Source organism: Magallana gigas, chromosome 3, assembly GCF_963853765.1.
Source record: "Magallana gigas chromosome 3, xbMagGiga1.1, whole genome shotgun sequence".
Taxonomy (NCBI): Eukaryota; Metazoa; Mollusca; class Bivalvia; order Ostreida; family Ostreidae; genus Magallana; species Magallana gigas.
The window spans coordinates 25,982,968-26,010,222 of record NC_088855.1 but is presented as its reverse complement, the minus strand read 5'-3'; the positions used below and the strand labels follow the sequence as shown (position 1 = coordinate 26,010,222).

The following is a 27,255-nucleotide window of genomic DNA, read 5'->3' as shown; positions in this document are numbered from 1 at the left end:
TTGGTATGGCGCAAATTCTAAAACATCAGTAACATACTCTCTACATTTCATTTTTGCATTGAACAGCAGTGTTCAAAAAGGAGCGGAAGGCCACTTCGGCACAACAAGAGTTCTAATTGCTCTGCAGTGTAATACATGCTTGATCACTCTGCTAACTAAATTAATTGTAGGAACTAACCAATTATTTTCAAAATGCCAAGACTGTGAAAATGCAACAATGAATTAAATCTCAGTAATTTAGCATGTTGAGCGCTAACGAATCGATCCACTGTATGTGGACCCCACATGCCGTCTATGAATTTAAAAAACTCATCAGTAGTTTGCCAATCATCAAAATCAATAACATTTAATTAATCAGCTTTTGTATTGTCCTCTCTAGGAATCCAAACTATGCTTAATGAAATAGCAAATTCGACACACTTCGAGAATATATTTAAAGCTAAACTCTGTAAATGAGGCTTTGTGCTACCTTTTTGAACAATTGTGACACAGTTTTGGTTATCTGTGTGCCATCGTCCTGCTTTTCCTGATAAAGAAGCTGCAAAGTAATTTAATGCTAAATCAATCGCTCTTAACTCTCTCCACGTAGAACTCATCAATGACTCAGATTCTGACCATGTATGGTGTACGATTTTTTCGTCTACTTCAACCGTATATGCTCCTGCTGCAACATTGCTAGCATCTGAAAACACTAACACAAAAGGCATAGATTCTGCAATCAAACGTGTATAATTCATTTTTACCAAGTTATTTGTCCAGAATTCTAACTCTGTTTTCACCAATCTGGAAATGCAAGATTTATTACATAATCCCAATGACCACGGCTCTCTACAGCTAAATAAATATTTCTCGTCGTTAAGCTGCAAACACAACCATAAACAGGCGATAATGAAATAATCTGTCCGGCAAACTTTGCTAGTTCTCGAGCTGTAAAAATAGGAAAAGAATTAATCAGGAAATTCAAAGTCGACTGAACTTCTTCTATTCTTCTGTTCGGAATGAATAAAGAATAACTCTTTGAGTCCCACAGCAAACCAAGCCACTCTATGAACTGCACGGGCTGAAAATTTGACTTTTCTATATTTATCAATAACCCAGCTTGCATTAGAGAATCGTGAACAAAGTTTGAAGCTTTCCGTGTGATTTCATGATTTTTACCGAACCCCGTCTAGATATAAAACAATATCTATGCCATGGGTTCTCCAGTGTTTAACCAATGGCCTTAAGCATTTTGTAAAAATATACGGAGCTGAAGTCAAGCCAAAAACTAAAACGTTGAAACAATAATACTGACCCTTCCAATAAAAAGTTGTTTTCCGCAAATATCGATATGATGGTAACCAGATTTTAAGTCAAATTTGAATAAAAAAAACAATCTTTGTTGAAAAAATTAAAAGCAACATTCCAGTCCTCAAACTTAACTTTTTTCTTATCTACAAATGTGTTTAATTCACGCAAATCTGATATTAGTCTCTTTTTACCTGAACCTTTGTTATGTGCAACACTGAGTGTACTGACAACAAAAGGCTGAAAAGGAACTTTTTATATACAACCGCTTTCCAAAAGATCTTTAATAGATTGTTCTACAACTTCAACATTGTCAAGAGCAGATTTGTTGTTCTTGAAATTCATAGGAGGAGGAGGTCTCTGAAAAGGAACAACGTATCCATTTTTTATAATATCAATAACGAACTCGCTAGCTCCAATACGTTGCCAATACTGGACATTTTTCGCCAGACTGCCTTTGACGCCTTTTTGCTGCAAACAGAGCTATTTTCAAAGTAAGCAAATATGCGTCAAAAACAAGTTTATTTGATTATCCAAAAGCGATTGATTTTGATCAACATACTTCTCTACAGATCTATTTGTTAACGCCAACACTGGGGGCGCTGGACTGGACTGAAGGCGCTGTGCTCTGGGATTTCCAGTGTCCGTATTTTCGGCAATTGTAGCAGATATCGTATGGCGAGGGTTGTCTACGTTGCTTTGTGTAGGGACGAAAGGAACGCTGAAAGGACGTAGGAGCAGGACTGCGATCGTCAAAGGAGTAGAGACAATTGCAGAGGGTTTCTTGTAAGGACAATAGCGCCGTCTCTCTCTAAGGGTGCGGAGTGCACGGTTTTCAGCTTGTCGCATGCGCTTCTCATCGTCCAAGTCAGAGGCGATGTCGTCACTTTCATATTCCCGCACTGTTGTCCAACCGGCCGGAGACTTGTCAGCAATGCGAATGAGTTTGTTTCTCCTAGACAACATTGTTATGATAGAAGAAACAATACTGGCCGATGATGAATCTTTAACAGACAAACGTTTCCGTAATTTCGTCAAGTCACTCAATATTTCTGAATTGAAATTGAACTTCGTGATTAAAGTTAACGGATACTTCTTTCTTGATTTGCTTAGCTAAGGAGTCAAAGTCATTACCAGTGGAAAGCTGGTCCTCCAGGTTCTCAAGTTTGGAATCCAAGTAGGATTTGAACAGGTTAAATGTGTCAGCAATATCCGACGTGGCCTCTGGTCTGTTGGGCGCTGTATTTGAAATTCCTGGTGCCGTAAGAGTGGAGGGATCGTCAAGAATAGAGTCGTCCATAGGCTGGTCTCTAATTTCAGCTAGGAAATCTGTAGTCTGCCTCGACGACATAGAGTTAGATTCTCGTAGTCTGTTGCAAAGTGGCATCGAACTTCGAATAACCAAATTCTACTTTATATGTGTACAAGTCATGCGTAGCACGGAATAATTCACCCTATTCACCCGTAAACAGCCAATCGATATGTAATATCGACACGCCCACTTAATTCAAAACAAACACACGTGTTTTCTGTAACTTTTATAAATATATTTCTCATAAGCCATTTGACCAGAAAAGCTGAAACTTGTATGGAAGCATCATGGTCCCTGGGATAAGGTAGGGCCACAATGGCGGGTCGAATTTTTACATAGGAATATATAGAGTAAATCTTCAAAAATCTTCTTCTCAGAAACTAATCAGCCAGGAAAACTGAAACTTTTGTGCAAGCATCCTCATGTAGTGTAGTACAAATTTGTGAACATCATGACCCCCAGGGGTAGGGTAGGGCCACAATTAGGGGGAGGGTCGAATTTTTACATAGGAGTATATAGTGTGAATCTTTTACAATCTTCTTCTCATGAACCATAAAACCAGGAAAACTGAAACTTGTGTGGAAGCATCCTCAGGTAGTGTAGATTCAAAGTTGTGAAAATCATGACCCCCGGGGGTAAGATGGGGCCATAATGGGGGGGTCGAAATTTTACATAGGAATATACAGAGTAAATCTTTAATAATCTTTTTCTCAGAAACTAATCAGCCAGCAAAGCTGAAACTTGTGTGAAAGCATCCTCAGGTAATGTAGATTCAAAGTTGTGGAAATCATGACCCCCGGGGGTAAGGTGGGGCCACAATGGGGGGTCGAAGTTTTACATAGGAATTGAAGAGTAAATCTTTAAAAAATCTTCTTCTCAGAAACTAATCAGCCAGCAAAGCTGAAACTCGTGTGAAAGCATCTTCAGGTAGTGTAGGATGGGGCCACAATGGGGGGGGGTCAAAGTTTAACAAAGGAATATATAGGGTAAATCTTTAAAAATCTTCTTCTCAGAAACTAATCAGACAGATGATTCTTTATAATTGTTAAGACTTTGGCCCCAGGACAATTCTTTGGTCTCACAAGAAGGTTCAAAGTTTGATGTAGGTTTATATCCCATATATAAACTATTGTTAAGGATCTTTTTGAGAACTGCAATACTCAACATATGATATGACTATAAATATGATAATAAATGCCCTTTTTCCATATCACAACCTGTATCAGCCCTCGACCAATATCATCCCTCGGGCCTTCGGCCCTCGGGCTGATATTGGAGTCTTGTTTTTTTTTAACAGTTTGTTGTTTGTGAAAAGAAAGTGAGCGCACAAGATTGTAAATTTGCAGGAATCCTCGACACGAATTAATTGGGATTTAAATGTCTATAACCTCGAAAGGCTATGTACAGGTTTCAACAAAAATATATTATGTTGAGAGTCGAAGTGCATGGCTATTCCGGTTATTAAAAATCTCACAAGCTCTCAAAAAATGGCAATGAGAGGTAAACCGATAACTAGTTACATGTATATTGGAAATGTTAATGCAAACATATTTTAATGAGGTTATATTGTGTTTATCCTAAAAAACTAGTAATAAGAAAAAAAAAATACTGTTTATACAGCAGATCTAGAAATCATAAACGACAAATTAAAATATACCGGTAAATTATAATTCAACATTATGTTATAATAACAAACATTTAAAACAAAAAAAAGTTTAATTTTTTTTAAAAAGACCACCAGTTGGATTTGATCCCAAAAAACTGCATGTTTGTATTCACTAAACCAGGACGAAACCACTGAGCCATGCGAGACATTATGCTCTATAAAGTACTGTTTGAAACAACATTGTCATATCAATGGAGTTTGTTTTTTATCCTTCAAAAAATAATTTGAAAAAGTACATAATTAGTCATCTCTGGGTCATCTCTCCATCTTTTTTTAAAAAGCGACATTTTTAATGTTGAAATATGTTATCTTTACACGTTTCAAATTTGTGGAGAGAAGACCCAGAGATAACAAAATCATTTAAAAACAGTTGTAAATAAGTAGTATTTTGCATGAATTGCATCGTGTTGCTATATTTAGACCCATATTATGATAAAACCTTTTGCATTTCAAATATTTTTCCACTCATTCCACATCCAATAGAAACCAAATAACGGTTATAAATCGAAAAATATTCAAAATTAATTGATGAAATTTTCACCCTCCTTGTGTGCCCAGATTCCTGCCGAATGTACATCTTAAGTGCCCACTTTCTTTGTTGACAAATATGCCGGGAAGACATTGTTGTGTCAATGGTTGCTACAATGGTGACAACAAGTTCAAAAAAATGGAGATCACAATTATGTGTCATACATTCCTGTAATTTTGGAACTGGGAGATGTACATGTGATCCTCCCATCAAATTATTAACATTTCCCACAGAATCCCGAGACAAATATGCCCGAAATATCTGGATTAGAAACATAAACCGTCAAAGTCAAAGTGGAGAACTTTGGCTCCAAATAACGATTCCAGAATATGTTCTTATAATTTTGTGGATCTTGGACCTACCCCAAAGAATCCTTACCCAACACTGCATATGGGACACATGGACAGAGTTGTTGTTGGGAGGCAGCCACCAAAGGACAGATGTTTAGAAATCCCTACAAACAATGTTAAAAGTCATTTGATTGACCATGATTATTTGGAATACTGTGATACATGTTTGTACAAGGAAGAAGAGATAAGGAAGTTTAAAGATCAAATAAGATGTCTCACTTTAGAGTTAAATGATCTTAAAAAGAAAACTTCAGTCAGTGTTCAATATCAGCTCAAATTGCGTGACATGATGAGTTTGTTGGTCAATGATAGGAAAGTAAAATTCTCTACAGGAATCCCTATCAAGTCTGCTTTTAATGCAGTCTACAATGCAATACAACCATCTCTTAAAAATGTTAGATATTGGAAGGGACCATCCTATCATTGCACTACTCTTAACCATAAAAAAATTCAGAAAAATAGGGCTTGTAGAAAATTAAATCCAAAGGAGGAAATGCTTCTTACATTCATGAAAATCAGACTTGGTCTTTAAGACGAGGATCTTGCTGACAGATTTAAGATATCTCTATCATATGTGTCAAGAATGTTCACAACATGGGTGAAATTGTTGAAAAGGTATCTGAGCTATTTAGTATTCAATGCTCAAAAATTAACCTACCCCCTTCTTTCAGAACTACCAAATACTCACAAGTAAGGCACATTATTGATTGTTCGGAGGTATTTATAATAGAAAACCCCCAAAATTTAGTGTACCAAGACCAGTGTTGGAGCGATTACAAACATCATCACACTGCAAAAATTTTATTAAGCATAAACCCATCAGGTATGATAAACTTTGTTTCAGAATGCTTGGGTGGGAGGACCAGTGATAAGCATATCACACATCACTCAGGGTTTATGGATCTTATAGAGCCTTTTGATTGTATTATGGCCGACAAAGGTTTAGTAATCTAATGCAAGATTTCACCCTTCTTCATGCTACTCTATTGACCCCCCCCCCCCCCCCCCCCCCGGCAAACATGGCGTCAGTCAAATGCCAGCTAATGATGTTAAAAAACAAAAAAAATGCTAATAGAAGGATTTTTGTAGAGCAGGCTATTAGAAGAATGAAGTACTTTCGCATACTGAAGTTTGAAATTCCCCTTACATTGTGCCAACACCTTGAGGATATTGTAAGAATAGTTAGTGGGGTGTGTAACATGTATCCACCTCTTCCAAAGTACCGAGAAAACTTACAATAGCTTTTGCCCGAGTAGTCTATCCCTATATTGTCTGGTACTAATAAATCTTCAGTATATTTCCTTTTGGCATTTTGTTATAACATGTTATGAAATGCATTTAATATTCAAAGAGAATGTAAATTAAATTATATGAAATAAAATGAAAAGAAAATGTAAACAATTTATTATTTTCCAAGTCATGCAATGAAATATAGTACATACAATGAACATACAATGAACATACTATGAACATTAATGGTAACAATTAGAATATATATGATATACATAAAATGTACATGTTCATATATAAGTACCGGGTATACCATTTTACAACAATTTTTATTTTCTTCAGATCATTTATTGAGAGAAGCTTAAGAAGAAGAAGATTGAATGCATTTTTTTACAATGCCATGATGTCAAACTTTTGACATATTTGTCAGTTATTCCAACGCAATGAAAATGATACCAAAGTTTGCACACATCACAATATATGCTACGCTCTTTAAGCTTGGTCACTTCATTCATAACAACCATATTACATTCAGGACAAAAATATGTCTCCCCTTCTACATGTACCTTGTTGTCAATTTCCATTGGGTCCGGTGTATGGACATTTAAACTTTCTTGGGTCAAAAGATGTTGCAAAGACTTAGAATGAATCTCTGGTAAAACAAATGAATGATAGAAAAATTCAATGTTGGGTGACATTTCTGAATAAAAATGCTGGTCAAACACAATATTTTCATAAAATGGTACATTGCATGTTTATATGTACAGTATACACCATTTTCTCTTTGTAAGTTCAATCTGGCCCTGAATTTGACCATAATATGCCCCGTGTTTCAATGTAAGTGATTCAGTGTTTTGTAAACAACTTGGCAAATTACATTTGCAAAAAGAAAAATATGTAGAACATTTTGGAATGAGAGGACATTTAAATTCTACTAAACCCTCACCACAGCAAGAACATGATACCAATAAATCAGGGAAGCTGCTAAATAGGGGTGATCTACATCTAAAAATATACCACATTCATCAAATGATACATCTCTGTTTTTTTCTGTACATTTTCATAAACTCAATTTTAGCAATTGGTTCCATTTCTCGTCCATACTTTAAAGACATCACATTCGGATTAACATTTTTATATCCCATTATACGTGAAAGCAAACTTAAGGCTTTATGTCACAGTGTGTAGCGTTTCTCTTATAATTTTCCACTTTTGTATGGACAGTATAGAAATTTGATGCCGTAATCCGTCCTTTCCTCATTTCTGTCCAATGGGGGTTGGATGATTGACCCATTGGTGAGGTTGTTAATGGCTTGAACCTCAGTCTCTGTGAAATGGTCTACATTGTTTTTAACCATATTGTCAATATAATAGTTTGAAACATCAAAAACCATAACATCAGCTGTTTCTTTCTGATTCACTGGTACAGGTAACTGTGTGGTATCCTGGTCATCAGTAGTGTGCACTCCTATCATAAAAAGAAGAATATTAACCAAAAGAAGACCCAAGAACAAAATATTTCATTAGTGATAAATAACAGAAGTTTTTTTCTTTTTTGTTTCTTTAGACCTTTTTATCTAATTTAAAATCATTCAAGTTCCAGTTGCCCTCTATTTGTTAGATTAAGAATCAAGAAATATAAAATAATTATAAATGTAATAAAATTCCTAATTTAATATACCTTTGAATACACATGCATTTGGAATAGCATCCTTCAGAGAGGCTAAAAGAGTTTTCTGAATGCAAGCCCCGGTGTCATTGTTTGCTTCAGGCATTACATCATAGTCAGCCTTACTCTTTCCAACAAGTGGTCTGGTTGGAGCAGGCTGGAGTTTCTTTTCAGATGGTTTTACCCATATGCATGTGCCTGAGGTGCAAGATGTAAGGCCTAATTTGGTTGCAGATTCAATGCGGAAAAGTAGACCTGCCACATGGTTGCAAGTTTGTCCCAACCTGAAATATGTTTAAATTAGCAGAGTAACATTCAGTATATTAAGTCTTTAAACTATTACATATAATCAGCTATAAACTCTTTTAGTTAATAAAATTTGAAATATTTTTTTTTTACAAAAAGTTTCAAAGGAATGCTACAGCTATATTTTGAGACATATCAGGTTTTTTTTTCATATGTTCTGGTGTCTCATAATATCGATATATAATATATCTCGGATATAATGGAACCCACATAAGAAGAGAGTAAATTTAGGTGTAAATACAAGTAATTTCAAGTTGAAATAATCACTATAGTATAAAGATCTCTTTAAAGAATTTGACTAAAAAAGGTTTAAAATTATATAATTATTACTAACCCTGATGTGCAGGAGCAGTATGCACTTAAAACATGTCCTGTGGCTTTCTGTAAACAGACCCAGGCACTGTGAGTCGCTGCATTTAAACTCTGTGATGGAGTACATCTGGCACGCAGAAAACAGTAGGGAGATGAAGTAGATATTGGATGATAAAACACCTCCTTCAGCCACTCTGATGTATAGTACTCATATGCTTTACCGATCTTATATTGGTTCAAATACAGCTGAGCCTTCTCCTCGCTTTCGTATTTCATTAGAAAAGTGGTCACATCGATAATAAACACTGGTGGCCAATGGGACATTCCTTGTGTTTCGTCCTCCCATTTGTCGAATATTAAGCATAGGCGTCGGACGGGGGGGGGGGGGGGGGGGGGGCTTAGCCCCTCAGCTATGTTAAGGGCGTCCATAAAAAAATAGCGATATTTATCACATAAAATGTTAGCCTTTGAACAATCTGTGCATTCTACTCCAAAAAATTGTTAAACAAAGTGATATTTTATCGATTATACAAATTAAATAATTTGTTATCGCATGAGCAATTTTTAAGTCTCTTGGGAATACCCTGTCTCGTGATACTGCTAAAAATAGATGAACCAGGAATAATACGAACAAATGCAAAGTGCAAGGGCATAACATAAACAAATATAGTTATTTCTGTTTCTAACTTGTAAAATGAACCTTCAAAATTTCGAAAAGTGCTGGGAGCTTAAAATATTCAAGTAAGAACAATTATTAAATTCAATGTAAACAGTCTATGAACAGCAATTTACTGGGATTTCCCGCAATTAACGTTTATTTATATGAAATGCGTAGCGACTTCATACAGCTCCCAGCACTTTTTGATATAATGGGGATACAGTGGTAAGACATGAAAATGTTCAATATATTTGATCAAGTGTATGCCCTTGCACTACTGCATTTTATCTGACCCATTTCACTTTCAGCGTCATTTGCGTGAAATTCAAACGCAACACTGACTAAGATCATGATTTTAATTTTCATTCTTAAAATAGTTTAACGCTGTAAATTTCGCTAAAATAATGTTAAAGTGTTGTTTCTGTTCACACCAATCATCATTACAAAATTGTTGAAATTGGAAAAAAATAATTTCATCAGTTGCCTTTATTTGGGGGGTGGGGGGGGGGGGGGAGGGGGGGGGGTGTAAGTGTTGAGTTTGTAATTTACACATTTATGTTTCATAATAATTTATCTTACTACGCTGGTGAATAAATTCTTTTAATGTATAATCAGGTTTACTTGTAATCATAATTGATATTTTAGTACTAATTTAAAAAAGCAAGAAGAAACAATATAGCAACAACGTTAGTCCTTTTCACTGGAATACGCATGCTCGACTCCATTGTAGGGGATTCTGGGAATACTGTTCTACTGTAGATAAACTATACTATTTGAATTTCGTTTTATAATCTTCACTTGAAGTTTTGTGTGTTTATTGTAAATGTAAAAAACCCTAACAGTAGCTTAGGTTTTATAATGCAAAGTTATTTTAGATACAATGTATTATAATAAATAGCTAGCTTTATCTTAAAATTCCTTCAAGCTCGAAAAACAACCCCGGATATGTTTTCCGAGCTTGTCGGAAAGGCCCGAGAAGATACGATTGCTGCATGACAGTACCAATGGTTCTTCGAAATTGAAATTACAGTAGATACATAATGATTAAGGCACAGTCAATGAGCTATGTCATTGCCGATAGAATCACTCTAGATTCACAATTCTAAATTGAGACCCCACTCCAGCACAATTCCAGTACACCACTGTGCCTTCTTATTTTATAATTAATCTATTCAGAAATATAAACCAATGTTTTAGAAATCTGCTTCTGTGTTTTATGATGAGTACAGCGCTAGCTCACCAATCTTTTTAAAAGATAAGCTTGTAAGATGTTAGATTGACACTGTAAATATAAAGTTGAGGTTTAAACCAAACTCAATTAATCTGTGTGTGTAAATTCGATGAAAAATACTAAAGTTATCTTTCTTCTGAATAGATTTCTTCTGATTCCGTTCCGTTCCGCAAAATACCATTACCCGTGTGGATATTGGTATTTAACGGAACGGAACGGAATCTTTCAAACTTTTTAAATAAAGGAAAATATCATAACAACTACTCGCCGTTCCTTGAATTTTTTTTATCAGATTCTTTAAAGATGAATGAGTCAAGCTATCAAATCATTTCAGTCATCTTGTGTATTTGCTGATTATTAATGTCAGCGTTTGTGTGCGTGTTGTATACAACAACAACTCTTTTTTTCATTTTTTTTTATCTATTTCATATGATTGTCACAGCATAACTAACTAGTTGGTTTCATTAGCTAGCAAAAAAGCAATGCTTATATCAAGTAGAATTCATATTATACCAAGATCATTCGCAGCGCAGGGATAATATCGATAAAAATACTTGATAGTCTTATTTGAAATAAATTTGAATGAATGATGAGATAACAAATGTTGTTACCATACTTATAAATAATTTTCTTATGATTCCGTTCCGTTCCGCAAAATACCAATACCCGTGTGGATATTGGTATTTAACGGAACGGAATGAAATCTGTTAAATTTTTTGAAATATGAAATACATCATAACAACTACCTATTTCTATGTTCTTTTGGGATAAATGAAGCAAACAAACAAATCATGATCATTTCATCAATTCATCGTGTCTTAAAAATGACCGAGTACATTGCGTGCAAATGCAGGCGCCTTTCTTTTCATCATAAAACGTGTGTACATGGAATTCATTTTTAATCTAATTTCGCAATCGGTTGTTAATTTCTATCTCGGTAATTTTACGTATACATCCCTACGAAAATGGCAATCCCATTCAAAAGGATATACCTGTCCCACGTGATTGCTTTCATCACTTTTTAATGATTTTTAATAAAAATACACATATCTTTGAAAGAAATACAGTTGAAATCGATAAAAGGGAATATATCGAATATATCTTCATGGAACAATTATCATTTTTCACTCATAAAATTTCCCAAGAACGAATAAAACGTACGGAGATTGATAATGGGAAATGTTTACATCATTTCACCATTCGAAACTCACTCGGAATACCTCGCGCAATTTTTCAACGCAATCATCCGGGCTTATTAATGGCTGATGCAATGCAAAATCCCCGTAGACTTTCTAATTTTGGATTTGTATTGAAACCTGAAGCGGTAGAGGGGGCGTTTCAAAACAGATAATCTGGACATTTTTCAAATTAGTGGATGAACGTACATGTAGTTTGAGCACAAAGGTATTTAGGATTATCAAAATATCAAGCAAAAAGTGGTGGAAGCAAAAACTCGGGACAGAGTTATAAATGTTTATATATTCTGTGAACGATATTAAAACGATATTAAACGTAAACGATATTAATTAAGATTATTAATAGGGCGACCTTCCTAAAAAAAAAAAAAGAGTTAGAAGGTAACATGTTGTTGAAATATTACTCTAGATCTCTCAAGAGAGACAGAGAGAGTTAAGTATCGAATAAAAATCAATTTATGTTAACATGTAAAGAACAGTCAAAATAATCTACCACCTAGAAAAACACTTGATTTCACTTGATCTCGATCTTAACACTAGTTGTCATGAGAACATTTAATCTTTTAGAATGATTTATTCTACATACAAAATTATGTATGCATTTTACGTTCCACTTAATTAACTTTAAAGATTTTGAATTATTTTCTAAAGGAACCCGACATGAATGAAATTAGTAAATGACAAAGTTCTAAAAATGAAAATACAATTTTTCGTGTTATAACAATTAAATGGCAAAAGGTTTTTATTTGTTTTAAAGGTGATAACTGATATACAATGTAAGCACATGTAAATAATTGTTTAAACAATAAAATGCTTTCTTTGGTGATTCATGCGGGATATGAAGGTGGCTACATTGCAGAAAGAATAAATAAATTTTTACTGCAATGATCACTACCTTCATAACCCGCATGAATCATCTAAGAAAGCATTTTACTGTCTAAATTTTATATCTTCCTTTTAAAAAAATAAAAAATTGATTGTAAAAAGTGTCATATTGTAAATTTTGAATTTAACGGGTGGCAGTAAATACAAAATTTACAACATATTGTAAAAGTAAAATCCACTAAATTACTGTTAATGTACATCTATAAGTTAGTTTAAAGAAACGGCCAAATCAATTTGAGTCTGACATCATTATGATAATTTCGTGCAGTCTGTGATTTCTCTTAGGTCGCTGTAGGTTTTGACCAATCCATAAACGGAGCGTGTATATTTAAGTCCTGTCAGTTTCAGTCGATGTAGGTTCGGCCAATCGATAAACGAGGCGCGTAAATCTCAGTCTGGTTGTTTCTATAAAGCTATGAATTAACTTTACGTTTCCGTAAGAAATAGAAGTAATAAATGTATATATATATATGAAAATGAATGTTCTGGAAATTGTGACGCATTTAAAACATTAGCATTACACTTAAAACTGTATGTTGGTAAAAGATTGACAGGGATCAATTCATATAACATTTTCAAAACCATAATTTTTTATCTGTGAAACAGAATATGATGGTATCATGCAAGAATTCTACTCTGGCAAATTGTTTGGATCACCATGTCACATAAAAATCACGGCTCACATTTTTTTGTTAATATTTTTTCACTGTATTCGGCAAATACTTGTATGACAAAGAACTATATTTTGAGATTTCTAGTTAGAAAATAGACGTAAATATTGTGATTAAGTGATAAGTGAAATGCATTTTTCTGTGCTGTAAATTACATTTGTTTGGGTGGGCGGGGCATGACACCAAACAGCAGAATATACGAGCACGCACATGTAATTATGGCGTCACTTACGTAAAATGACGCCATTTTAAATCGCTTCGTGTGTCTATTTGTTTCATCAATTATTATTCTAACCTGATTTTCAGTGCAAACTATTTCATTTTTAGAGTAGTTGATCTTTATTTCATTTATTCAATACTGCTATGAGCAAGAACTCGTTCGTATCATAAACACAGCATTCATGTAACATGGAATCATTTGTGTCGCAAAAATATTACATGTAGGACATATGTACATATAATATTTTTTTATTGTTAATTTATGAAAAAAAAATATATAATCCACAAAAATTGCATTATATGATATTTTAAATGTGCAAAACTTTCATTACTGTTATCTTTAGAGCCATAAAAGATATATAAAATATCGGCCCAAAATCGGCCCCGTGGCACTCTACGCAACTGTGTGATCGGCCCAGAATCGGCCCTGTGGCACAGAAGTGGTTAAACATAATCTGAGGGATAACATTATTTCCAACATGTGGATATTGGTATTTAACGGAACAGAATCTTTCAAACTTTTTAAATAATGGAAAATATCATAACAACTACTCGCCGTTCCTTGACTTTTTTAATCAGATTCTTTAGAGATGAATGAAGCATGCTTTCAAATCAATTCAGTCATCTTGTATATGTGCTGATTATTAAATTCAGTGTTTGTGTGCGTGTTGTATACAACAACAACTCTTATTTTATTGTTTTATCCATTTTATATCATTGTCACGGCAGAAAAAACTAGTTGGTTAATGAAGCTAGCAGATACGTCAAGTAAAGTCACGTGATCAAATCTGATTTGATCACGAACCAACCCGTATCTATATCCCGATAGACATCCAAAAATGATACCTTATTTCTTATATTTACATTTGATGACACTAACAATGCTCCATACTTTCTCTTTTGTGATGACCTAGAAAGCCGCTTCGATTAAAATGACGTAACAAAAAATAGTGCAACAATGTTGCAAGCATTTGATTATTGTGATAAATGAATATGACACTACTTTTGAGGAGACAACACTTTTTTATCATTAAAAAGGGAAACAGAAAAGAAAATTCACTTGTACAATTGAAAAAACTGATTGAAGCTTGGCGGAATAGTACCACCTGTGTTGAAGTCGCAGAGCGGTTAGAAATTTAAAGACAAGCGATTGAAAGTTGAGTTAGAGTATACTTAGGCATTTTCAGGGGGAAATCTATCGCAGAATCAGATTCAAGAGCATAATGATTTCCTCCGACATTATAGGCCTAGAGGAAAGGGATTTTAACTTCGATGATCTTTTTACGGAACAAATCGTACAGAAAACACAAGGAGTTAAATTTGACCGTGATCCGTGAATGTACTACACAAGAAAGGTCTGTAATATTGCGTTTGCAATTTTGACCGAGGCTTGTGATAAAATCAGAAATGAATTTTAACTGAATTAACTCCTTTGACAAATTACGATTGTAATTTTCAAGAACGCCTCGTTACGATGTCGAACCATAAACATTCTGTTTACATGCCTAACGTGTTATCTAGGCCTAACATGAATCATTTATCCCCACACTTAATGTTATATTTTTTATGAGAATGAATGAATTAAACTTCGTATAACAAAATACAAATACGTTTATTTTTTATGCCTAAATTATGTTTTCATTACGATATCTAATATGTGTGTTTCAGCACAAGTCGATTAGTTTGTGTACATTGAAAAAGTAGTGACCTATATTATTCATGCGCTACTTTGACCTCTTGACCCATAATGATGTTATGCAGAAATAACAGCGGATTGCTCAAACAGTGTTATATAAGGGAAAACATTTGCAAGTGTAAATATTATAGTCTGTCCCAAGATATCTTGGATTCACACTTTGCTTAATTGCTTGATATTTATAAATACCTCAGGGTTCAAACGATGTTCATTCAAAAGTATAAAAAATTTCCAAGATTTCTCAGTCGAAACGCCCCTGTTAGCGTATCAGGTTTCAATACAATGCTAAAAAATGTGATGTCTACGGAGATTTTGTATTGAAGCAAGCCCGGATGATAACGTTGAAAAATTGCGCGATGTATTCCGAGTGTATTCCGAATGGAGTAAAGATGTAAACATTCCCCATATTATAAATCTCCGTAAGGAATCTGTTTTCGTTCCTGTGAATTTTTCTGAGTGACATTTGATAATGTGTCAATAAAATTATCTTGGAAATTATCCCTTTCAATTATTACAAGTGCACTTCTTTCACAGGTATGTGTATTTTTTTTAAAAATCGTACAAATGTGCTGCATAAATATCTTGGCAATTTTTTTTTTTTTGTATATTTTTTTTTATTTTGACATTTTCAATTCACAATTGCATATAAACATGTCATTGGTATAATAGCAAGTGAAATTACAATTTAAAAAATTCTCATTAGCTAGTGCCTAATATATATATATATAGAAATATATATGCATATAAGTATACAATTATAGTCTGTCCCAAGATATTTTTGCCGCATATTTTCTTAAATTATTCAATATTTATAAATACCTCTTGGTTCAGACGATGTTCATTCAAAAGTATGAAAAAATCCCAAGATTTCCCCTTTGAAACGCCCCCTCTAGCTTGTCTGGTATCAGTACACGGCTAAAAATAAAAAGTCTACGAGGTTTTTCCATTGCCAAGGAGATGAAGACGCCCGGATAATAACGTTGAAAAATTGCGCGAGGTGTCCCGAGTATTTCCGAATGGAGAAAAGATGTCAACATTCCCCATTATAAATCTCCGTAGGAAATCTGTTTTCGTTCCTGTGAATTTTTACGAGGGAAAAATGATAATGTGTGAATGAAGTTATCTTGGGAATTTTCCCTTTCATCGATTTTAATTGCACTTCAGTCACAGGTATGTGTATTTTTATTAAAAATCGTTCAAATATGCAGCATAAATATCTTGGGACAGACTATAGTGAAAGTTATAGGGAAGAAAGTTCAGAAAGAAAGACTGATAGTATTATGTACAGAAACATTGTATTGGAGCACTTAGATAAGTAAAATTGTCAATCTATTGACATACATAAATTTATCAAAGTCGATTTTTCATTGAAAATTTCATCAGTCAGAGTAGATCACAAATCTGTTTCAAGTGTTTTTCATACTGAGTGAAATTACAATTTTTTTAAAGTAAATATTTTTCAATTAAGAAATGAAGATAATAATTTTTCTATTGATCGACGTATCAAAGCAAAAATTGACCGAAAAACTTCATCAATGCGCGTAGCATGTCATTGATCAAAAATGTAAATAATGTAAATGAAGCGGCGCGTATGAATACAAAACAACAACAGCAACAATATTCAAATTGGATGCGCCTTCAGTTGATGCAGAGCTATTGAGCTGAATTTAATGGATTAAACACAAATAGTGAGTTAAAATCTGAACCGGTGTAACGAAGAATATTGACCCGGGTTGAAAATTGACCCGGGGGTCATTTTTCAACGTTGAATATTGACCCGGGGGTCATTTTTCAACGTTGAAAATTGAGACCAAAATCGTGAAATTTATACCCGGAGTCATTTTTCAACGGTATGAGAAAGATTTTTCTAAACTCTGAAGACATCGACACGTTGAAAATTGATCCTGTTGAGAATTGACCCTAACCTCAGAGTTTTGATCTGAACTGGAACTTACTCTACACAGTTTAAATGTACAATCATGCACATATTTGAAAGTTTTAGTTTTCAAATGTTCATACTGTCCGATACATATGCGGACGGGCTAATTTCTTTTAGGTTGATAGGTCCAATTAATCATTTAATTTTGAGACTGAACATATGATATCAATTTATTATTACTATACTATGTAAATAAAGCTAAGAAAATGACCGTTTGCTTCGGAATGGAACAGGCGAGTAGGGCTAGAATACTTTTTGACATAGATGACATGGTTTTCATTCCCTCATGAGACAGAATTTTAAGTTTCAACTTGTCATAATCTCTGATAAATATATCTAACAAATGTATTGCCCGTTATTGTCATTTTTAAGGCAATTCAACAGAGCTCTGTAGCAACCTCTAATGATACAACGTCCACTAATGATATAATGTTTCATTAGTGGTCAGGATGTTGACCACTAATGATATAATTTTATCATTAACGAACAACCTAACCGTCCGCTAATGATATAATTTCAGATTTGTATCATTAGCGGTCAAAAACCGTAACCTCTAATGATATGGGAAAAAAATGAGAAATAAGTACTACCTTGACCACTAATGATATACATTTGCACACATTTCAATTGCATTAGTGGATGGATTTGAAACCTTTAATGATATAACATGATAAAAGATTATATATATATATATATATATATATATATATATATATATATATATATATAATTTATATATATATATATATATATATATATATATATATATATATATATATATATATATATATATATATATATATATATATATATATATATATATATATATGGGTTTGTTAATTATAGATTAGAACAACAAGGAATATCAATTAAAGTTGGTTGAATTAAAACTACTTAAACAATAGGGATCATGTCGTTGTAACAAAGAATATTAGCCCAAGTTAAAAATTGGCCCGCGTTTCATTTTTCAACATTGATTATTGATTCGGGGAGGGGGTGGGGGTGGGGGGCTTTTTTAACGTTGAAAACTGAGACCAAAAGTCGTGAAATGTATACCCGGATTTCATTTTTCAACATTGATTATTGATTTGGGATATTGGGGGCGGGGAGGGGAGGAGGGGCGGGGAGGGGAGGAGGGGCGGGGGCTTTTCTAACGTTAATACTGCGACCAAACGTCATTTTTCAACAGCTCAAAAAAGGTTTTTTTTCTAATCTCTGATGACCTCACACGTTGAAAATTGACCAACTACAGGTTTTTGAACTGTCTCTGAAATGGAACTTGCTCTACCTAATTATTTTGTATCTGATAAAAAATTTCAGCTCCATGTTTTAATTCCTAATATTGTCCGATATTCATGCCGATATGGATTTTTGTTTTTGTTTGTTTTTGTTTGGGGTTTTTTTCCCCGATAGCAACAGTTTGTTATTAAGACTAAGAACTCTGTCTCTTGTTGTTAAACTGTGTAGATAGAGCTAAAAGGAATATATGTCAAACAACATCGTCTCAAGCCATAGTCCGGTGTCCGTTTATATATATATCTCTCTACACCATGATCGTTCATGTTGACCGTGGTTTGCTAAGATTGTCAAACCAATACCGGCCGTTTATGTTATATTTCCGGTAAATCGCTTCAACTTTAATTTATTTTGAGAAGTCATGATAATTAACTGACAGCACAATAATGAGCAGTTTTCATATTTTTATCAGACAAGTCGCGATCAGTGATTATTTAATTAATTCAACTTAACAATAACTTTTCTTAAACTTGCAAGATTAACAAAATTATGATTAATAAGCTACTTATCTTGATTTGACAGAAAAAAAATATTGTGTTCCATACAGATACAAACACTACACAGAAACTTTTTCGTGGGTGTGTTTAGGGAGTATTGGACATTTATGACGCATTCGCCGGCGTAACGAGGAATCTTGACCCGGGTTGAAATTTGACCCGGATATCATTTTTCAACGTTGAAAAATTGATACCAAAAGTCGTGAAATTATACCTGGGGTCAGTATTCAACAGCTTGAAAAATATTTTTCAAACTTCTAAGGACATCGACACGTTGAAAACTGACCCTGTTGAAAGAAAATTGACTCCGACTTCAGAGTTTTGAACTGTCTTTGAACAGAAGTGTAACTTGCTCTTCACAGTTTAATTGTACATGTGTGTACTTAAAAGTTTCGGTTTCAAAACTTTAACTCTTTCATACTATCCGCTATATTTGCCGTCTTGGGTAATTTGACATTTCAAAGGTTGATTTTTCTGACTTCAATCATTTAATATTTCATTTGACTGAAAACGTGGTATGTAGCAACCTCTTTTATTATACTTTCATGTTAAATACTGAAATCTGATTGGTTTAGACGCAGTTGATAATTTGTTCTATTACCCTCAGCGTTAGCAACACACTTGGCAACGGGTAACACAACGAATTGTTACATGCGCGTAAATTATGCGCGTACAGTTCGCCGTAGAATTCACGTCATTTCTATACAAAAGCAGAAAAATTTCTTTAAAATTAAGACATTCAGTATAATAAAATAAATAGTGCCTATTTGGGAGGATAACAGTTGAAATTGACACCCCTCGAAAACCATTGTCAACCTCCGCTTCGCGTCGGTTGACAATGGTTCTCTCGGGGTGTCAATTTCAACTGTTACCCTCCCAAACAGGCACTATTTATATAATGATACACTGTCCACTAACGATATTATGTTGCATTAGTGGACAGAATGTTGACCACTAATGATATAATTTTATCAAACCCGGGTCAATTTTCAACCCGGGTTAACATTTTTTGTTACACCGACATAATCCCCATTGTTGAAGTAGTTTTAATTCAACCAACATTATTTCATATTCTTTGTTGTTCTAAGGTATAATTAACAAACCCACATATTCAACTTAACAATAAATTAGTGATTCAATTGTGCTACAGACCATAATAGCAAATAGTCTTGTGTTGTCTATGGTTTAATTTTAAAATTCTTCAGAAATATTTTTTTTACAAGCTAACCACTTTGAGTTTAATATACCCGGTAATCATTTTTGGTACAAGTTAACTTTATCTGGTCAATCACTCACTTCCTGTCAGCCTTACTGACCAGTCCGGTCTCACTTTGTCAATCGTCTTCAATCTTGTTAGATGCGTGCCTCGAACCACTAAGTAAGTCTTTTTTATTAAAGTAATTGCTCAAAGAGCCCGGTACGTTAGTTATAGCAAACCGGCCCTATTAAATGCTTCAAAAATAAAGTGAGATGATTTAAATAATTCATATATGGTTTTAAAGTTTATGATCCCAGGGACAAGTATGCGAAAATATTTGGGCGGATCGTAGCCCTATCATCAAGATATATAATACCCAAACCTATCCGGGATCCGGAAAACAATCACTTTTTCTGATTTTTCACATTGTTTTTTCAAAAATTTGATATGGTCACAAGCATCGGCCAAGACAATGAATTAAACAAAAATGCGTTGACTTAAATGCAAACAATTGATACTGGTTTTATTCCGGCCGAAGGCTGTGGCCACTTTGAATTTTGAAATTTTGTGTCATCAGTCGTCTGCTTACTTTGACGTTTGCGAATCATGGCGAACAGAGTAAGGCAATTCAACGATGAAAAAGGAATATTCTGAGGTCACGCGATTCAACTTTAAGGTATGTATTAATTACAAGGAATCTAGATAACACACAACATGACACAAATAATGAATTTTAGAAAATTCCTTGCTACATAATGATTTTATTCATTTGATCAATTGTTATCCTAATGCGACGATCGACTTTGAAACTATAAAACAGAATCAAATGCACACACACGTATTTATGTCGTAAACATTCAGATAGTGAGTTGTAAAAACACATTCTTTAAATGTTACTAAGGTTAATAAATCGTGAAAATGCATTTAATACAAATAAATAGTGGCTTTTAATGCTGTACCCGTAGTCTAAAAATAGAACTGTTTACATTGACAACTACAGGGGCATTCAAAATTGTCTTCCAGGATCTGCTCATTTTTTCGTTTTGTGGAACACAATTAAAAATAAGTTGAAGTTTTTACATTTTAAAATTCGTCATGAGAGCATCAACTGTTTCCTTTTGAATGCTAGAATATGCAAGAATTGTAAACATAATACATATTTCAAACATATAGGCCTAAATAATTTTTTAAAAGGTGAAATAAATGAATCTCTAACGTTAGCTGACACTGACCTATTAAAAACACATAATTGTTTCCTAGATATAAATAAATAATGTATGTGAGTTTATTAAGTAAAAGATGACAAATCAAAAAAATAATAATCATATATCATGATGTTTAATATTTTTGAGAAAAAAATAGACTGGTGGGTGTTTTTTTTTTTTTTTGTTTCTTTCAAATGCATGTATAAAGAGAAATTATCACAGTAGGTTAAAACTAATTGTACTGTAGACATGTATATATAATCCACTGTATTAAATTAAGATTAAATAAAAACTAGGTTGTTTATATATCTAATAAAACAAATATGTAATCTTTTAAAACTGTATTGAATTAAATTATTTATAATTACCTTTAACATATTCACACAATCACAAAAAAATACAGCATAATATATTATATATGTGATCAGCTCTTTCATCTCATTGTTCATTTCTTTATTTGAATTGTGATATGTTATGACTATGATGAATTCATTAAGAGGTAATTAAATTAAAATCTATAAATTAATTGCGGATCAATAAAATTATAATTTTTTAAAATACGTGTATTTCAAATGATGTAAATAATATGCTAATTTTAAAACCAAATAAAATATGATTATTTATGATGATCAAGACTGTCAATACAAACAAAGAGAGAGAGAGAGAGAGAGAGAGAGAGAGAGAGAGAGAGAGAGAGAGAGAGAGAGAGATTATTCAAATCAGATACCGATGTCAATACAAACAAAAGAGAGAGAGAGAGAGAGAGAGAGAGAGAGATTATTCAAATCAGATACCGATGATTTTTTTATATTAAATAAATGCATAATTTTGTTTTCTTTAAAGATATGCCTGGTAGTGGTCCTAAGAATTATCCTTGTACACTCTGCAAGAAGCGGACAAAGCCAGATGAAAGGAGACCAGTGAATAAAGACACCAGGAAAATTCTACGAAAATGTTTTATGATAGACTGTGCAGATGGTGTTTTATGCAGAAAATGTCGACACAAGTGTGGTAATTTAAAACCAACATCATCTCGTACAGAGAAGTCATGTGCAACTCACATACAGAGTCCTGTGGGAAAAAGTACTGTTGTGAGCATGAAGAGTCCACCCTCTGTTACTTTGCCTTTACAAAGCACAGCAAATACACATGCCTACTGTGTATTGTGTAGAAAACCTGGTCCCAAACTTGTTGTGGTTCCTGCACAGACCAGGTTCACCTTTTTCCTAGAGCAGAACATTTTGATATCTTCAGGTACCAATTATTTTTTTCCTTTAAGCTTATAAAATTAAAAAGAGAATAAGCTTTTAAATATCTGTACATATATATACTAGTACATTCATGCTTGTCATGGTACATTTATATACATGTATCTACTGTAGTTTTTTATGATTAAGTTTATAATAAATCAATGTAACAAATGCAAATTAAATGAGCATTTTGACTCATATTGTAAACTTAATTTTAAACTCTTCATTTTAACAGGTGCTCGTTGTTGTCCAGTCCACATTGTAAATGACACCATCAACACAGAGTCAATAGAAAATCTGGTTCCACTCAAAGATACAAGTTTTGTCAACAGGACTACTATCATGGAACTTGTAGAACAACTTAGAGAAGAGGCCCTACAAAGAGGATCCAAGAGGATAGATTTTGATGACCCTTCATCATTGTCAGACAGGGACTATCTCACTTTGACTGGGCTTAGGAAGTGCGACTTTGATGACTTGCTATTGCATGTTCAATCGGCAGACGTAAGACCATCAAAGACAAGAACTGTGAGAACTTGCTTAGCAATTTTTCTGACCAAAATGAAGACAGCAATGGACAATAACATGCTAGGAGTTTTGTTCAACATGTCAAAACCTCAGGTTGGTGAAAAGCTTATTACCCGGTACAATCAAACAGGCAATTGATAAATATATTTGAATGAAGAGAATCAGAAGTGATTCATATGTCAGGTTATACTGGTATGCAAGTTTGTTGGGAGTATATCATGTATTTTTACTAGGTGGAAATCAGGAAATATATACCTCAATATTCATTTTTCTTCACTCAGATAAGGCGAGCTGTATCTTCTATAAGACAAGTTCTGTCCAACAAGTTTGTCCCAAACCACTTGGGTTTCAAACACATCACCAGAGATGCTGTGATAAGTGAGCACACAAGACCTCTTGCCAAGGAACTTTTTCTCCCACCTTCAACCAAGCCATATTGGTCCTTGATGGAACATACATATATGTTCAAAAAAGTTCACAGTTTTCTTTTCAAAGGCGGTCATACAGTATGCACAAACAAAGGTAAAAAACTTAAGATAGAATAAGTATTGACTAGTATTGTATCAATTTTGTTTTTAACATATATTAAGTTAGATCAGGGAGAAAACATTTGTGTAATCTCAGCACAAAAATGTTTATACATGTATAACGTGCTACACATTTACTGTTAAACAAATATTACATGTACCAGTCATATATGATGAAAAGAATATTTGATCTTTTGAATCATGTAATACAATATAATCCTAATTAAGTCATTATCACAAATATTTAGAAGTAGATATTACTCATGACTTGAAATATTTATTAAACAGACATCTGTTGAAACCAATGATGATTGTCACCACCACGGGGTACATTGTTTCTGCCATAGGACCATATTTAGCTGACGGCAAAAATTCTGATGCCAAAATCCTCAACCATATCATTGGTACAGACACTGAAGAAATCAAAACGTGGCTTCAAGAGGATGACATTTTGATAGTGGACAGGGGCTTCAGAGACTCAGCAGGTGTATTAGCTGATCTCGGTATTCAGATGGAGATGCCATCCTTTTTACAAAAAGGACATAAGCAACACAAAACTGAAGATGCCAATAGTTCTCGGTTGATTACAAAGGTACATTCATATACATGCGCATATTAATTGTGTTTGGTCATTGAAAATTATACATTATATACATGCATATATATCTTATGTACATTGTAATGTATTGGTAAATATATGGAATGATAAAGTTTTTCTTAACCATGATGATTACAGATAAGATGGGTAGTGGAATCCGTAAATGCCAGAATTAAGACATGGCGCTACTTGGCAAGACAGCTCCCGAATTCTCAAATTCCATATGTTGGTGAATATGTACGAATCATTAGTGCTCTCTGCAACAAATACAGGTGCTCATTAAGCATATTTGTAATCTATCTATATAGTTACAAAACCAACAATATCCTGAACATATAATCTCTAGGTACTACAAAAAATCTTACTGAATTGGAATTTTATTGTAGGCCACCTCTTAGCAGTGGAGATGAAGAGAATGACTTGCAGACAGCTGCAAAGATGCGTCACCTCTCTACACAGACTAATCTGCTGCAGACTGAGGTAGAATCAAATAATTTGCAAAAGAAACGATATGTCTGGAGAAAGATCGATGACGAGAACATTGATATCCCCGACTTTCCCCAATATACAGAAGAGGAAATCCGGGAACTAACTCTTGGAGTTTACCAAGTTAAGTTGGCGAAACATTACACCCAGGAACACATGAGCCAAGAAGGGTATGAACTTTGGGTCGATCATCACCAACCAGGTCTCCTTGCTGTTAAGATCCAAAGCAGGCATACATCAAGCAAATCCTACCTATGCTGGATTAGATTTGAAGAGGGAGTAGTGACTTCGTGGTATTGCTGTTGCAAATCAGGCGCAAGAGTGGTTGGAACGTGTGCACACATTGCCAGTGTTATATGGTATTTGTCTTTTGCCAGACACTCCCGCGTAAATCTTGAACTAAGCAAGAACTGGTTGGACTCTGTATGTGATGCAGCCATTATTCCTGAGGTTGCTGAGGTTGTTGATGAAAGCGACAGTGATTCTGAAGCCATGGAGGAATGACATTGAATGTTTCTAGTTGTATACTGGGATATTTTTGCAATTCAAGTGTGTTTATTATTTGTTTATTCATGTCCAGATTTGTTCACTTGGTGCTTTTTTAAAACCCTGAAACTTGATGCCACCTTGTTTAAGATGCAAGTATATGTCCTAAAATTCATTTTTACATAATTATATGAATGATTATACATGTGTATTATGCTCTCACCTGTTATTCACTTTTTGAAACATTTATAAATCATAATTGTGTTGAATTGATGTACATGTATAGAATACATTACTGCTACTCTAAATAGATTCAAACATTTAACTTTAAGTTAACTTAATTAATTTTGTCAGATTAAAGATTAAAAAGCTTGCATCGTAAATACGTGTACATGTAGGGCATGTATAAGTTATAATGCCATTCATGATGTAGTTTTATATTATTTCTTTTTTTAAATACAGTTTATTTTGAGGGCTTCACAATATGTCATTTATATCATTGACTTTCACCTGGAATTTATCAAGCAATCCTTCATAACTTGTTATTAATGGCCATATTAGGGTAAATGTGCTTGCATATAGATCTGTTGTTGAATTTCTAGTGCAAAAAGGTCAAATCTAATGCAGAGATGGATTATGTGTTTGTTCTTATTATCTTTAATTGTGAATAAACCTCTTTACAAACACATATATGTACTATTATTACATGTGGTACTGAATTTTTTGTAAAATCAATGCAGAAAAATGTGCCATGTTAATGAATCCATTGCAAAAACGATGACAGGGTATGTACATAGATATCGTCACTTTAGAGTGCCGTATTTTCAAAAGTAGTGATAGCTATATATTAATTTAAATATTTTTAGAACTAGCTTTTCATAGACATTATTTTTGCCAGTTCTTATGATATTTGAAGAAAGGGCCAATTTTCAGTACTAACGTACCTGGCTCTTTGTTAGTATTAAATTGTATTTTTGAAGTATAGTTACAGATGGAAATTTATTTTACAGATAAAACATTCTTAAAAGTATGGCACACCATTATGGTCTTTAAAGTAATTTACAGTTAAAGGTATAAAGTTAAATTCTATATTTTCCTATTTAGTAATTTGTTATTTCTATTTGTCGTAGTTTTTTACCAATATTATTCATGACGGCAACGTTTCCACACAAAATAAAATATGAAACCCGTGTGACTTTTGTTTGCGTTGTGCAAGGTTAGCTATCTGCCTGCACCAGGCAGAATAAGTCTTATGAATTGGACCTTTTTCATGTTAATAAAATCCCGCTAAAAGTTTATCAATAATGTTTTAATATCGTAAAATTGCTTTTCTTCAAACTTTCTTCAACTAAAAATATTTAGCACAACTCCTTTTTGATTAATGATAATCAATTTGGATCTTCAAGTAAACAGACGAAGTCATAAATGGTATGTATTTTGTCTGTATGCGACTATTTCAGTTCAAGTAAAAAGGCAAAATATCAGGGTAATGTCAGAATGGTGTATTTCAAAGGACAAAATACATGTATATGATCAAATAACGCCCCCCCCCCCCCCCCCCCACCAAAAAAAAATTAAAAAATTAACCTATTCTTATGCAGTATCGTATGAAAATCAAATCAAATATATATATATACTTTTATATTAAATTATATCATATTATATCATTAAAGGTTGCAAATCCATCCACTAATGCAATTAAAAATGTGTGCAAATGTGTATCATTAGTGGTCAAGGTAGTCCTTATTTCTCATTTTTTCCCCATATCATTAGAGGTTACGGTTTTTGACCGCTAATGATATAAATCTAAAATTATATCATTAGCGGACGGTTAGGTTGTTCGTTAATGATAAAATTATATCATTAGTGGTCAACATCCTGACCACTAATGCAACATTATATCATTAGTGGACGTTGTATCATTAGAGGTTGCTACAGAGCTCTATTCGAAAAGCACCTGGCATTGTATTTTCCAATATTTGAAAATATAACCTCTATACTGTTTTATTGGGTAAAGGGTATATATAT

At 33.6% G+C, this 27,255-nt stretch overlaps 2 protein-coding genes across 3 annotated transcripts; one reads left to right on the top strand and one right to left on the bottom strand.

The window, feature by feature from the left end:
- Positions 1-6,613: 6,613 nt before the first annotated feature.
- Positions 6,614-9,016, bottom strand: LOC105334409 (uncharacterized). Its single transcript, XM_034481901.2, has 3 exons — positions 8,684-9,016; positions 8,056-8,327; positions 6,614-7,842 (listed from the first exon to the last, which is right to left on the bottom strand). Exons 1-3 carry the CDS (start codon positions 8,983-8,985, stop codon positions 7,571-7,573), a joined length of 846 nt encoding a protein of 281 aa, XP_034337792.1. The 5' UTR covers positions 8,986-9,016; the 3' UTR covers positions 6,614-7,570.
- An 11,376-nt stretch (positions 9,017-20,392) lies between these two features.
- Positions 20,393-26,185, top strand: LOC117692740 (uncharacterized). 2 transcript variants are annotated; one of them, XM_034481591.2, is made up of 7 exons: positions 20,393-20,823; positions 22,196-22,606; positions 22,838-23,223; positions 23,412-23,652; positions 23,946-24,249; positions 24,394-24,527; positions 24,642-26,185. In XM_034481591.2, the coding sequence occupies exons 4-7, from the start codon at positions 23,639-23,641 to the stop codon at positions 25,243-25,245; spliced, it is 1,056 nt and encodes a 351-aa protein (XP_034337482.1). In that variant the 5' UTR covers positions 20,393-20,823; positions 22,196-22,606; positions 22,838-23,223; positions 23,412-23,638; the 3' UTR covers positions 25,246-26,185. The 2 variants fall into 2 exon arrangements, with proteins under 2 accessions (XP_034337482.1, XP_065935144.1); XM_066079072.1 differs by lacking the exon at positions 20,393-20,823 and having other exon boundaries at positions 22,179-22,606.
- The last annotated feature ends 1,070 nt before the right edge of the window (positions 26,186-27,255 follow it).